Genomic DNA, 14,632 nt, shown 5'->3' with positions numbered 1-14,632 from the left:
TGGAATGGTAGAGAGATAGTATGATTGCGGTTCGATGAACCCTCTGCCAATCAATTAAATGTGAATTGCAGAGTAGTCATGTAGATGTAGATGAGCAAAATATCATGAACACTGCCCACCGCGAGGTTGTATGCTGCCTGGTCGCGTAGGGGGCACATGACAAGGGAAGACAAGTATTTGAGCGGAGCAGAGGCGAACGGGGAATCATTCTAGCGACAATATGTCGCGAAAATAGGGAAACACGCCGACTTAAGCGACTTCAACAAAGGCCAGATGTTGTCGCCCAGGGCCTGGGAGCGAGCATCTCGGAAACAACGAAGCTGTGGGTGTGCTGCTGTGGTGAGCGTCCATGGAAAGTGGTTGAAGAATGCTCAAACCACGAGTAGGCGACAAGAAATTGGACATCCAAACCTCATCATCGATACCTCATCACAGAACATAGGGATCAGAGGGCTTGCCGCTCTCTGAAGCAGGACGGGCGGTCATCTGTGTCAGACGTCAGACTATAGTGTTGGCGCAAGCACAAGTGGTTTGGAGCTCACCTTCCAGTGAACAGCGTTGAGCATGGTGTTCCGCAGCAGAGGACCCGTACGTGTTCCTATGTTTACCCAACAACATTGTCAATTATGATTACAGTCTGTACAGGACCATCAAGATTGGACCGGGGATCAATGAAATCGTGTCGCAAGATCGGATGAGTCCCATTTATTTTTAAACCAGGTCGATGTTCGAGCTAAGATACGCTGTCATCCAGACAAATGGCTGCTCGAAACATGCAGCACGCCACGGACGCAGACCTTTGAAAGCAGTATTATGTTATGGGGACATTCATCTTAGCCTCCATGGGAGCTGCGGTAGTAATCGAAGGCACCATGATACCTGTAAATTAAGGGAACATTATTAGGGACCACCTTAACCTGTTATCCTTGATGTCTTCCTCAACAGCGATGGGATCTTCCAGCAGTATAACTACCCGTGTCAAAGAACCATAATCGTGGTGCTATGGTTTCAGGAGCGTGATAGTGAACTCACGTTGATGTCTTGATCATCTTATTTTACTTATCTAAATCCTATGAAAGCCAAATGGAATGATATCGGGCGCCAGCTCGACGCCCACAAACCAACAGTCTGTGACCGGCTCGTAGGCATCTGGGGCCACAATCCTCTGGAAACATATCAAGTATGGGAACCTATAAAGTTATTGTAGAATCCATAAGCACGCAGAATCACTGCTGAGTTTCGTTCCAGAACTGGACCAACGTGTTTTTAAGTAGATGGTCATTTTGTTTTGGTTCATCAGTGTATGTTATCAAATGTACTGGGGATGAGAAACCTACAGAAATTTTCATTGATGACGTCATGAGCAGACATACCGTAAAGAAAGCTCCATTCATTAGTAAATGTAAGCCTACCATATTGCGTGCAATAGTGTTGCATTATTGATTACCATAATTTTATTCTTTAAGATAAATAAATAATTTTGGCCTCACCTACTTAGTACTCACACATGATTTAAACAAATATAAGAAAATAAGGAAATTTTTACATATTAGTATCACTGCTGTTTTCTTTAGTATGCTTTCAATAAAATCTGAAACCTGTAAACTTACCCTTTTCCCTCCACCGTCATGCTTAATATCCCTCCCCCCTGCCCTCCCTCCCCCCTGGAGAAAAGCGGCTGTATTCATCACTGGTCTCGAGCACTTCGTGGGTAACATACCAAAATAGATCAGAGCATGTTAGAGTGCATTGGCTAAAGCAACACCGTAGCCTACTGGGCGCTACCCAGAAGCAGATTTTGATTTCGCAGATTTCTTTTTTTGACTGTTCCGAATTCATTTCGCAGTAAAATTATTTAGCTTTTTTTCATAAGAGTTGTTGTTTCACTCCCTGCTTTCCTTGAATCCAAACCCACACACATTAATGGGTATGCATCAGACGAAAAAGAGATTTTCGCTGTCCGTTTGTAGTGTTTTTCTTTGTTTTCCAGAGAGCCAGCTTCTCATGCTGTGCTACGATATGTTTACTGCTGGTGCGGAAACGACAAGCAACTCTCTTAGATTTGCATTCCTTATGATGTTACGACATCCTGATGTCCTGGAACGAGTGCACAAAGAGATAAAAGAAGCAGTTGGTGTTGACAGACTCCCAACTCTCGAGGACAAAGACAGGTACTTAGATCAACTTTACACTGATGATCTTAAGGGAGACAATTGTTAAAACTTGATAGCTAGATGATGTTTGTAATTTAGTGATACAGCTAACTAACTAATCTTTATTTTTACAAACAGTTTACCACACATTAATATTAACACTGATTCAAAGGCAAAAAAAGGAACGTTGCCCCGCGAAGGAATTACCCAAATGTGACAGAAATCAGCAGATGTGAGTACATGTACAGATCAACAAATGACAATTTCAGAAAAAAATGGATCATAAATTGAGCAAGTCAATATCCCGTTGGTCCACCCCTGCCCCTTATGTCCTCCTGATGACTATTATTCCTAATACTGTCCAATTGACGAGTTAGATCGCCAAAAACACGAGATGGTTGCCAACAAAGCTACAACTGTTCTCAGTTGGGGAGATATTTGGCGACCTTGTTGGACGAGGTAGGGTTTGGAAAGCATGAATACAAACAGTAGAAACTCTCGTCGTGTGCGGGCAGGCATTATTTTGTTGAAATGTAAGCCAGGATGACTTTCCGTAAAAGGCAACAAAATGAGATGTGTAATGTTCTCACAATGTGCAGCGGGTGACAACAAAAGGGGTCTTGCTATGAGAAGAAACGGCACCGCCAGACCCTCACTCATGGTTGTCGGACCTCGGTGGGCGACAGTCAGGTTAGTATCCCACCGCTGTCTGGGATTTCTCCAGACACTTCTTTGCTGGTCATAGCGGATCAGTTCGAAGCGGGACTCATCCCTGAAGACAATTCTAAACCAGTCAATGAAATTGTCTGCAGACGCCCAGACCTGAGGTGGGATACCAATGGCCGGCTGTTGCGGCCGAGCTGTTCAGTCCGGAACTTCGCTGCTGCTATGGCTGCAGGTTCGAATCCTGCCTCGGGCATAAATGCGTGTGATATCCTTAGGTTAGTTAGGTTTAAGTAGTTCTTAGTCTAGGGGCCTGATGACCTCCGATGTTAACTCCCATAGTGCTCAGAGCCATTTCAACCATTTTTTGGATACCAATGTGACTGTCGCCCGCACATAGCCCTACAACCAGGGGTGATAGTCTAGGGTGCCACTTCATTTCATAGCAGGACTTCTTTGGTTATCGTCCATGGCTCTATTACAGCAGAGCGGTATGTCCACAATATTATTACCCCATTTTGTTGCCATTCATGGCAAACCATCCTGAGCTTACATTTCAGCAGAATAATGTACGCTCGCGAACAGCGAGAGTTTCTACTGCTTGTCTTGGTGCTTGTCAAACCCTGCCTTGGCCAGCAAGGTCACCGGATCTCTCCCCAATTGAGAACGTTTGGAGAATGATTGGTAGAGCCCTCCAATAAGCTCGGAATTTTGACAGACTAACGCGCCAGTTGGACAGAATTTGGCACGATATTCCTCAGTAGGACATCTAGTAACTTTATCATCCACTGCCAAGCCGAATAACTGCTTACATTATGGCCAGAACTGGACCAGCGCCTTATTGACTTCCTCAAATGGTTCAAATGGCTCTGATCACTATGGGACTTAACATCGAAGGTCATCAGTCCCCTAGAACTTAGAACTACTTAAACCTAAATAACCTAAGGACATCACACACATCCACGCCCGAGGCAGGATTCGAACCTGCGACCGTAGCGGTCGCTCGGTTCCAGTCTGAAGCGCCTAGAACCTCTCGGCCACACAGGCCGGCTTGACTTGCTCAATTTGTGATTTTTTTGTCTTGAATAAATCAACCTATTTTTGATACTGTAATCATTTGTTGGTCTTTACAAGTACATCAAGGCTACCGATCTCCGTCCCATTCGGATAATTCCTTCTGGTACGTCGTTCTATTTTTTTTCTCCTTAGAGTGTATATTTTGTCTTAATTATACAGATAACTAGCCAACAACGGCTGTTTACAAAATTAATTTTTGAGAGGAGTGATCTGGTCTACATCCACAATTTTTTGTGGTACAATTATCTGTCTCAGAAGTTTATTTTCATGCATAATCTCAATTTTCTGTTTTCAGTTACCAATAGCGTGTCCCCCCCATTTTGTTCCATTATAACCTGTTACTAGAATTCTTATTTAAGTTGCCATTATTCCATTCTTTCTTGATCGGGCGCTGATGACCGTGCAGTTGAGCACTCAACAAGCCAAACATCGTCATCATCATCATTCTTTCTTGATCGTTCATCTTAGGCACTTAGGGAGCACAAAAATTATTGACATTTGTTTCTTATTACCATCTTTACTTGCAATAGAAATACTTACTTTATGAGTAATAAGAACTAACCTGTATGTCGCAAAAGAGTGACCTCATACATAAGAAATGCACGGCATTCAAAAAGTGAGCATGATAAATAAATGAGACCACATCTCCTGATCTGAATTATGGAACTACAGCAAAGTAAAGCTTAATAACAAGAGATTTAGCAACGACAGTTAGTTTAACATGTAACTAGAAAAGTTGCGATATAAACAATAGACGTACCAAATAATAATTGTGACATAAATAGAAATGTGTTAGATAACGACAAAAGGCTTAAGAGGTTACGATTAACGTATGTGTAGTTGCTCTATGCGGCAGTTTAACAGTTTGTAGAGAAAGGATTTTACTTACAGATTCACGTCGGTTCCAGCTGTTTAGTGGTGGATTTAGCTCAGGTCTATTGATAAAGACAATCGAGGTTGATCATTTTTATTAATTATGAGGCAATGGCTCTAGAGTGCAACATTTAAAAATTACTAAAAAATAAATGGACTAGGAGCACCACATACAGGAATGTGAACAGAGTACATTACAATCGTTATCTTTGCACAAAACGTTCTGTTTTCAGTCGTAACTAGTTAATTTTAAATACACTTTACGAGACACAATTACTAAAAGAATAATATTTTTCCATACTATAGTTAAAGTTCCGCAACACTTATATGCCCATTATTGTAATGAAACTTTCTCAGGCTCATTTCTCCTAGTTTCAGTTATTGTTAATTTGAGGCAAATGAAACGTTCATAGGCAGATTATTACAGCGGTGTTTAAGTGGATAGTATTACCAGACGATGGTCTATCTGTCAGAAGAGTCAGATGTGTGTGATCATGAACAGGTAGACTGTCGTAAGCAATAGTACAGATATCACGAGTGATGCATGCCTTGCAGCTATGGCAAGATCTGGATGTAAACAATCTTCCACCGGCTATGGCGCATTGACAATCAGTGCTCTCAGAAGCGTAATACCGACCGACTTCCGATCTGTAGATCAAATGCCTTACATGAGTCCTAGGAACCGAATGTCTGCCATGAAGCCTCGTATGTAAGTTTCGTGTTCTTAGAGATTGCCTTCCCCGATGTTCTGCAAGGTTGGCTGGAAATGTATTGTACCCGATGCTAAGAAATAGACATGACCTCTTTAAGGACATGCACGCTGAAACTGCTATTAGTGACCACAGGGCAGTTGCACCTATAACGATTACCATAGTACAAAGGACAATTAAAACAGACTGAAAGATTCACGTTTTCAGGAAACTAGATAATGAGGCAGTAGCGTCATTTATCAATGACGAAACTGAAACATTTAATGTATTGGAGTGCCTTTGTTGTTAAGAAGAACAACTGAATGTTCCTTCGGATCTGCATGCATATCCGAAGGAACAGGGGCTGCGGTGACTACAACCGTCATGAAATACATGGGATGTGTTCCCAATTGCTAATGTGAACAACTATCAGCTGTATAAGAAACTGGCGACAGGGACTTGAACAACGATTTCCAGTTTTACGCAAGCGATGGCCTTAACTGCTTTACTTATCCGTGCGCGATTCACGGCCAGATCCTAAACTCCATATGGTATCGTGGATCCCTGAGAACGTGTACTCGTACGCACAGTATATGATTCCCGTAGAGATGAGGAAATTCATGTGTGACCAAAGGAACATTGTAGCCTTCTTCTTAACAACACAGACAATGCAGTGTAGTATTTATCCACAGATACAAAGCAGCAACTTTCAATTAAAATTGTAGCCTTCTTCTTAACAACACAGACAATGCAGTGTAGTATTTATCCACCGATACAAAGCAGCAACTTTCAATTAAAATGTCCTCGCGCTTAGGAGAATTACAATGTGTGTACGAGTATAGGTCGTGCCACAAGAGTAGCACCATATAAAGGTTTGCGTGTGGTCTTGAGTCGTGGACGAATAGCCAAAGCGATTAAGATGTCCTTTCATGCAAAGCAGAAAATTCAGCTTCGAGTCCTGGTGCGGCACAAATTATCATTGGCGATGTTCCTTTATATAGTTCTTGGTTTTTCATATTCGCAACTAAGAATAAGTTTCCTGAAACATTTAGCTCTAGCTAGGATCATGTAGAAAATTGTGGTTGAATTTTAATTGAATAGGTAACCTGGCAATAGATACGTATTACCTTACAGAAGGACAAATGAAGGAGAAATCCTCGGAAGACTGGAACATCCTGCATGTTGTTCTTGCTTCGCTTTCGTGGAGCACTCCGTTGCTTCAGTGGCCTTCGATGGACTATAATCGGAAAAGGAACCAGTCCATCCGAAATTTCAGTATAAAATACCGGGCGATCATAAAGTCAGTATAAATTTGAAAACTTAATAAACCACGGAATAATGTAGATAGAGAGATAAAAATTGACACACATCCTTGGAATGACATGGGGTTTTATTAGAACAAAAAAAAAACAAAGTTCACAAAATATCCTACAGATCTCTTGCGCGCGACGTTTGCTGATGATAGTGTGCTCAGCCGCTACTTTCGTCATGTTTGGCCTCTCAGGTCTCCAGACCACAGTCCGTGCGATTTTTGGCTTTGGGGTTACCTAAAGTCGCAAGTGCATCGTGATCGACCGACATCTCTAGGGATGCTGAAAGACAACATCCGACGCCAATGCCTTATCATAACTCCGGACATGCTTTACAGTGCTGTTCACAACATTATTCCTCGACTACAGCTATTGTTGAGGAATGATGGTGAACATATTGAGCATTTCCTGTAAAGAACATCATCTTTGCTTTGCCTTACTTTGTAATGCTAATTATTGCTATTCTGATCAGATGAAGCGCCATCTGTCAGACATTTTTGGAACTTTTCTATTCTTTTTTTTTTTTTTTTTTTTGTTCTAATAAATCCCTGTGGCATTCCGAGCATGTGTATCAATTTGTACCTCTCTGTCTACATTATTCCGTGATTAATTCAGTTTTCAAATTTATACTGGCTTTTTGATCACCAAGAATAACAGCTGGCGGGGTGTCCGAGCGGTTCTAGGCGCTACCGTCTGGAACCGCGCGACCCCTATAGTCGCAGGTTCGAATCCTGTCTCGGGCATGGATGTGTGTGATGTTCTTAGGTTAGTTAGATTTAAGTAGTTCTACATTCTAGGGGACTGATGATCTCAGTAGGTAAGTCCCATAGAGCTCAGAGCTATATGAAATATAATGTCATTTTTGCATCTGTACGTCGATCGAAATGCAAACCGTGTGTGATCTTCTTCGATGAATCAAAATTGCTAAAAAGATAGGAATATTTCGACTTCAGTTTTAGCATCGTTTGTTTCGATGCTCTGACCAATAATCATTATCACTGTAGTTTATTATTCTCAGGCGTATCGCTCAAAGGAGAATGCGCACTACAATATTTAATTGTTTAGAAGTCTGAGACACTTTTGTTCGCTCATTATATTTGAAAACGTTTCAGCCTATGCTTCTGTAATAATCATTTAGCTGGATGTGATATATAAAGAATTGAGACCTCAACCATTGTTATATATTCTTATGTAATTCGCATAAAATGGATGACAGTGAATCCATGTCAATAAAACAATTACAAAAACATTTACCATTTGTAGATTGGTTTACACCAGAGCTGCTCTGACGGAATCAATGAGAATGTGTCATGTCTTACCAATACGTGGATGTCGACGGGTACTCGAAGACACCACGCTGCACCGCTACAGACTTCCAGAGGTTAGTACATCTGTAGTGCCACATTGATTAAAACCTAAGCCAGACACCAGCGAAAAACTTACTGTTGAGAAATTTCGTCTGAGTACCCACCCTTTTAAAACAAAACTCTGAGACTTCAGAAGTTGACTTTCTACCCTTGAAATGCGTCACCATTAGATGTTGTGACAACTGTTTCTGTCCATGTGTATAGTGAGTTCGTCTGTTTGTACAGACCACAAGTGAGTATAGGTAGTTTGATATTTAATACAGTTAGCAAAATTGTTCTCCCTTATCACTCTGATTTATCGTCTGCAACTACCTGAAATACAATCGATTTCCGCTCTGTATTTCCAAGGTACCCTGACGTCTTATATAGCTTAAACATAAAAAGAGAAATGGAGAGAACATTTTGTCATTATAGTTAAATTCTTATATCCCTCCTCTAAGGTGCACAAATTTTGACGTACATCTTATTTGTCACACCATACAGAGCAGAAGCGTTGACAGATGTTATAACAAATTACGTAATGTTCAGTTGGAAACCGTTAATAAAAGAAAATTCCATCGCAGAAATGAAACTTTTTTCCACCATAGACTGGAAGTGCAAACCTCCCTAAACCATAACTGGCGCAAAAGTACAAACCAAAGGAAATGTTAGTGAAACATCAGTGTCTTAGTGAGATACTGAAACCTTCCCATTGTAGGGAACCAGCCCATTCACGCCTTATAAAATTCACATCAGTCTTTCTATTGTGTGCTAGCCAGTCTGCTGTAACTAGCTCTGACGTCATAAATGTTGTGCAGTACTTTAAAAATCAAGCAAATAACCTGAAACGTTTCTAGCATGTTAGGAGTAAGACTAAATCAATATGTGTTGAATAGCAGTTCAATAACTTTAATCATTTTCAAAATTTGGACAATTTTCTGTAAAAATCATTGGCGCAACAGAAAAGAGCTAGAAATTTAAAAATTTATATTTAGATTCCTTTAGTAGAAACAGTATTCTGGAATCTCAGAAATTAAAATTTTAGTTGAAATTCATGATTTTTCTGGTTTTTATCTTAAAAAGCAAGATAAATTAAGTAGGCGAATAAATAAAGCTAGGATGTTTAAATTTAAGTAGAAGGGAGATCCGCTATAATCATAAAGATGTGAGAAGTTTCAACTGGATAACTATAAAACTATAGCGATAGCGTATCTCCAAAGGGCAAGTTCAGAGCTCGCCTACTGCATGTAGTGTAATTAAATTAATTATCTCGCCCAAATATTTGACTTAGCCACGTCAGACTTTTATTATGATTACTTACCTGTGTGCTGGTTGCACATTTAAATTGAGAGCTTCATCGGCCATCAGCAAAGGAAGCAATGATTTATTCGATAACTTAAAGCGGTGCATTACTAGCCCAGCGGCTAGTCGGGAGAGCAGATTTGATCAGGCGTTCCCTTAACCGTCCGCACCGCAGCTTTATATGTAAGAAAGCTGTGTGAAAAAAAAGGAAGGCCCCAGTTTTCTCCAGACGCTGATTAGCGAACCACCTGTGCCGGGAGTCGCGTCGCGTAGCGTCGGTATCATTGCTATAAACAGCTTTGGATGCCGTAATAAGTTACTCGAGATACGCGTAACCATGAAATCGTTTTCGAGTGAAGTGTTAATTCTGGGATGACTTTAATGATCTATCTTCATTTGGCGTATGTCGTATTTTCACGTGCCGCCGCAGAACAGATATTCTACCATTATTTTTCGTAGCGTTTGATGAACATTATCATCAAATTATGGCGAGCATTCACTTAAACATTTAATTTGAACAGTTATAGTGGCATCAGCGCAGTAGAATCTGAACTGCTCTGGTAGTTGGATTGTGTGGATTCTTTTTGGTCTGTGACTTTCGGAATATACTGAACATTTTAGAGAGAATGGTTTTTGATTATGAATCCCAGAAAATCTCCTAATTCCTCAAAGCTATAAGCTGTTGCTATAAATGTATTTCTCAGATGAAGTGGGCACTAGGAATTCTAATTACAGGCTTCACGTTTCGTTAATCACTTTCTGGTTGCCAATATTGTAGTTAGTGAGCCAGTGTTGAGAACGGGACAACAGCATTAAGTAAATAATAGGAACATTAACAATTATTCCACCTGCCGCCCCACACCGTCTCCTCTATTCTCCTCTAGTCTTACTGATTCGATGTCGCCAAGTGAAACCTTCCCGTCTCCTCTATATCTCTTTTGTTACGCAACCTCCCTTCTACAATAACCTATGAAACCTTGCCTCAGAATTTCTATCTCTTCCTTAATAACAACAAATGAAATCTTCCCTTTGAAATTAATTCTCTTTCTCAATAATAATAAGTGCAATCTCGCATACAAATTTAAATGATGCTTATTAAATGTGATTTGCTGATTATTTCGAGGAAACATAGAATGTGTCGTCGTCGTGCGTGGCCCTCAGTAGTTACCTGCAATAACCCAAAACTGTTCCTTACCTTTTTCACTGTTACTGGATATCCATGTGACTGCTACATCGAACTGCGACATGAATATAGCTTACTGTGTTATACTATACTCTACTAGCTGCTGGTGCGCTGTCATAATAAATGGCTGTATTTATTACCAAAGCTGACGTTATTCTTTAATAGCAAAGCCGACGTTATTCTTTAATTAATTTCACTGAAGTTAGGTAATTCATAGTTAAACTTTTTCTTGACAACAACAAAATTTTGCAAAGTTTGACGTTGAAGGTTTTTGGGATGGATTATAATCAGTAATGCAATATTGCTCGCAAAAATTAATTATATTGTGAAAACGATTCTTCAAATATTTACTGTTGGTAATGAAATGATTTTACAAACGTTCAAACAGGACTTACTTTTTACAACAATCTTACGACTAGCAATGCACAAACATACCTTCAGTAGTCTTGAATTTCTCAAAAAAAAAAACTGTTATATTAATTCCTCTTATGATCATAGTTAGCTGATGTCTTTATACACCCGTTTATAATCTCTTGTAAATCATATCTGGTGGCTGTCAGGCACACCGCTCCTCTCGACCGACCTCTCGCTTCAGACCTGCTACCGACTCGCTTCACACCTCGCTTACTACTGACTTCCTACGAACGCTAAGTGCGGTCTCTCCTGCCAACAATACTTTCTGGTGCAGACAATCCCTGCTACCATTACAAAATGTATTAATGCGCGGTCTTTCCCGCTCTTTTTTTAAAATGTATCCATACGCGATCTCTCCCGCTCTTTTTAAAATTATATCATTGTGCTGTCTCTCTTGCCAACAATACTTTGCTGCAGACATTCCCTGCTACCACAATTATTTCCAAAATGACAAATATTAGTTATTCCTACTTAATCCTATCAATAAAATGTAAACATCTTTCATAAATTGTGGTTTGGCAATAGACAATAGAAATATACCCTCCACTGGGTTTCCTTAAAATTTTCCTACGTCGTTAAGTCACTTCGACTTGACGTAAGGGGGAAATTAGATTATAGAAATACGTGTAGTAATAAGTAAGTTAATGATAGAATATTTCTTTCAATAAAGCACATACATATAGTGTGTTAAGAATTTGTTTTCCTCAGTCTAACAAAGAGAATATTCAAAAGATAATACATCAAAATATACAAATATTATGAGTCAGTGAGTTGGAACTGTCCATCAGGTAGTAAAAGCTAATTATATCTCTAATAGTAATGAATGGCAAAATTTCATTATAAATTTGTTTCACTGGTAAAATTTGCATCTATTAGTACCATACTCAAGGAAGGAAAAAAAGGAATTGGGTAGCATGGTCAAAGCACTGGCAACTGTCTGTAAATGCACTCAAAACTCCGTTTCTTTCCCTCACGTAGCACAACACCAGGTTTTTCCATGTGATTCTGTCGTCTCTTTGATCCATAGTTTTAGTGTGTCCAAACACTAAGTTAACTGTCGAATTGCCTGAGTTGCCCCAGTTACATCAGGTACGAGTTCCAACCCCAATTGTCCATTAGTAGTAATAGTGTTTTTCCCGAGGTCATGCAGCTTTACTGTATGGTTAAATGATGATGGCGTCCTCTTGGGTAAAATATTCCGGAGGTAAAATAGTCCCCCATTCGGATCTACGGGCAGGGACTACTCAAGAGGATGTCGTTATCACGAGAAAGAAAACTGGCGATCTACGGATCGGAGCGTGGAATGTCAGATCCCTTAATCGGGCAGATAGGTTAGAAAATTTAAAAAGGGAAATGGATAGGTTAAAGTTAGATATAGTGGGAATTAGTGAAGTTTGATGGCAGGAGGAACAAGACTTCTGGTCAGGTGAATACAGGGTTATAAATACAAAATCATATAGGGGTAATGCAGGAGTACGTTTAATAATGAATAGGAAAATAGGAATGCGAGTAAGCTACTACAAACAGCATAGTGAACGCATTACTGTGGCCAAGATAGATACGAAGCCCACGCCTACTACAGTAGTACAAGTTTACACGCCAACTAGCTCTGCAGCTGACGAAGAAATTGAAGAAATGTATGATGAAATAAAATAAATTATTCAGATAGTTAAGGGTGACGAAAATTTAATAGTCATGGGTGACTGGAATTCGGTAGTGGCAAAAGGGAGAGAAAGAAACGTAGTAGGTGAATATGGATTGAAAGAGGAAGCCGCCTGGTACAATTAATCATAGCTAACACTTGGTTCAAAAATCATAAAAGAAGGCTGTACACATGGAAGAACCCTGGAGATACTAAAAGGTATCAGATAGATCATATAATGGCAAGGCAAAGATTTAGAAACCAGGTTTTAAATTGTAAGACATTTCCAGGGGCAGATGTGGACTCTGACTACAATCTATCGGTTATGACCTGTAGGTTAAATCTGAAGAAACTGCAAAAAGGTGGGAATTTAAGGAGATGGGACTTGGATAAACTGAAAGAACCAGAGGTTGTACAGTGTTTGAGGGAGAGCATAAGGGAACAATTGACAGAAATGGGGGAAAGAAATACAATAGAAGAAGAATGGGTAGCTCTGAGGGATGAAGTAGTAAAGGCAGCAGAGGATCAAGTAGGTAAAAAGACGAGTGCTAGTATAAATCATTGGGTAACAGAAGAGATATTGAACTTAATTGATGAAAGAAGAAAATATAAAAATGCAGTAAATGAAGCAGGCAAAAAGGAATACAAACGTCTCAATAATGAGATCGACAGGAAGTGCAAAATGGCTAACCAGGGATGGCTAGAGGACAAATGTAAGGATGTAGAGGCTTATCTCACTCGGGGTAAGATAGATACTGCCTGCCGGAAGATTAAAGAGACCTATGGAGATAACAGAACCACTTGCATGAACATCAAGAGCTCAGATGGAAACCCAGTTCTAAGCAAAGAAGAGAAAGCAGTAAGGTGGAAAGGAGTATTTGGAAGGTCTATGCAAGGGCGTTGTACTTGAGGACAATATTATGGAAATGGAAGAGGATGTGGATGAAGATGAAATTGGAAATACGAAACTGCGTGAAGAGTTTGACAGAGCACTGAAAGACCTGAGTCGAAACAAGGCCCCCGGAGTAGACTACATTCCACTGGAACTACTGACAGCCTTTTGAGAGCCAGTCCTGACAAAACTCTACCATATGGTGAGCAAGATGTATGAAACAGGCGAAATACCCTCAGACTTCAAGAAGAATATAATAATTCCAATCGCAAAGAAAGCACGTGTTGACAGATGTGAAAATTACCGAACTATCAGTTTAATAAGCCACAGCTGCAAAATACTAACGAGAATTCTTTACAGACGAATGGAAAAACTTTTAGAATCCGACCTCGCGGAAGATCAGTTTGCATTCCGTAGAAATGTTGGAACAAGTGAGGCAATACTGACCCTACGACTCATCTTAGAAGCTAGATTAAGGAAAGGCAAACCTACTTTTCTAACATTTGTAGACTTAGAGAAAGCTTTTGACAATGTTGACTGGAATACTCTCTTTCAATTTCTGAAGGTGGCAGGGGTAAAATACAGGGAGCGAAAGGCTATTTACAATTTGTACAGAAACCAGATGGCAGTTGTAAGAATCGAGGGGCATGAAAGGGAAGCAGCGGTTGGGAAGGGAGTGAGACAGGGCTGTAGCCTATCCCCGATGTTATTCAATCTGTATATTGAGCAAGCAGTAAAGGAAACAAAAGAAAAATTCGGAGTAGGTATTAAAATCCATGGAGAAGAAATAAAAACTTTGAGGTTCGCCGATGACATTGTAATTCTGTCAGAGACAGCAAAGGACTTGGAAGAGCAGTTGAATAGAATGGACAGTGTTTTGAAAGGAGGATATAAGATGAACATCAACAAAAGCAAAACGAGGATAATGGAATGTAGTCGAATTAAGTCGGGTGAAGCTGAGGGAATTAGATTAGGAAATGAGGCACTTAAAGTAGTAAAGGAGTTTTGCTATTTGGGAAGCAAAATAACTGATGATGGTCGAAGTAGAGAGGATATAAAATGTAGACTGACAATGGCAAGGAAAGCGT

At 40.1% G+C, this 14,632-nt stretch overlaps 1 protein-coding gene across 1 annotated transcript in view; it reads left to right on the top strand.

Annotated features, from left to right (window-relative positions):
* The window catches only part of LOC126267721 (methyl farnesoate epoxidase-like), a 165,962-nt gene that overhangs the window by 97,872 nt on the left and 53,458 nt on the right, over positions 1–14,632 (top strand). Inside the window, exons 6-7 of the mRNA XM_049973023.1 lie at positions 1,991–2,171; positions 8,029–8,146. Coding sequence (XP_049828980.1) covers positions 1,991–2,171; positions 8,029–8,146 — 299 coding nt within the window. The remainder of the gene's footprint in view (positions 1–1,990; positions 2,172–8,028; positions 8,147–14,632) is intronic.

Source organism: Schistocerca gregaria, chromosome 4 (assembly GCF_023897955.1).
Source record: "Schistocerca gregaria isolate iqSchGreg1 chromosome 4, iqSchGreg1.2, whole genome shotgun sequence".
Taxonomy (NCBI): domain Eukaryota; kingdom Metazoa; phylum Arthropoda; class Insecta; order Orthoptera; family Acrididae; genus Schistocerca; species Schistocerca gregaria.
Note: the sequence above shows the minus strand (reverse complement) of the source record. Positions and strands in the feature narration are given on the sequence as shown.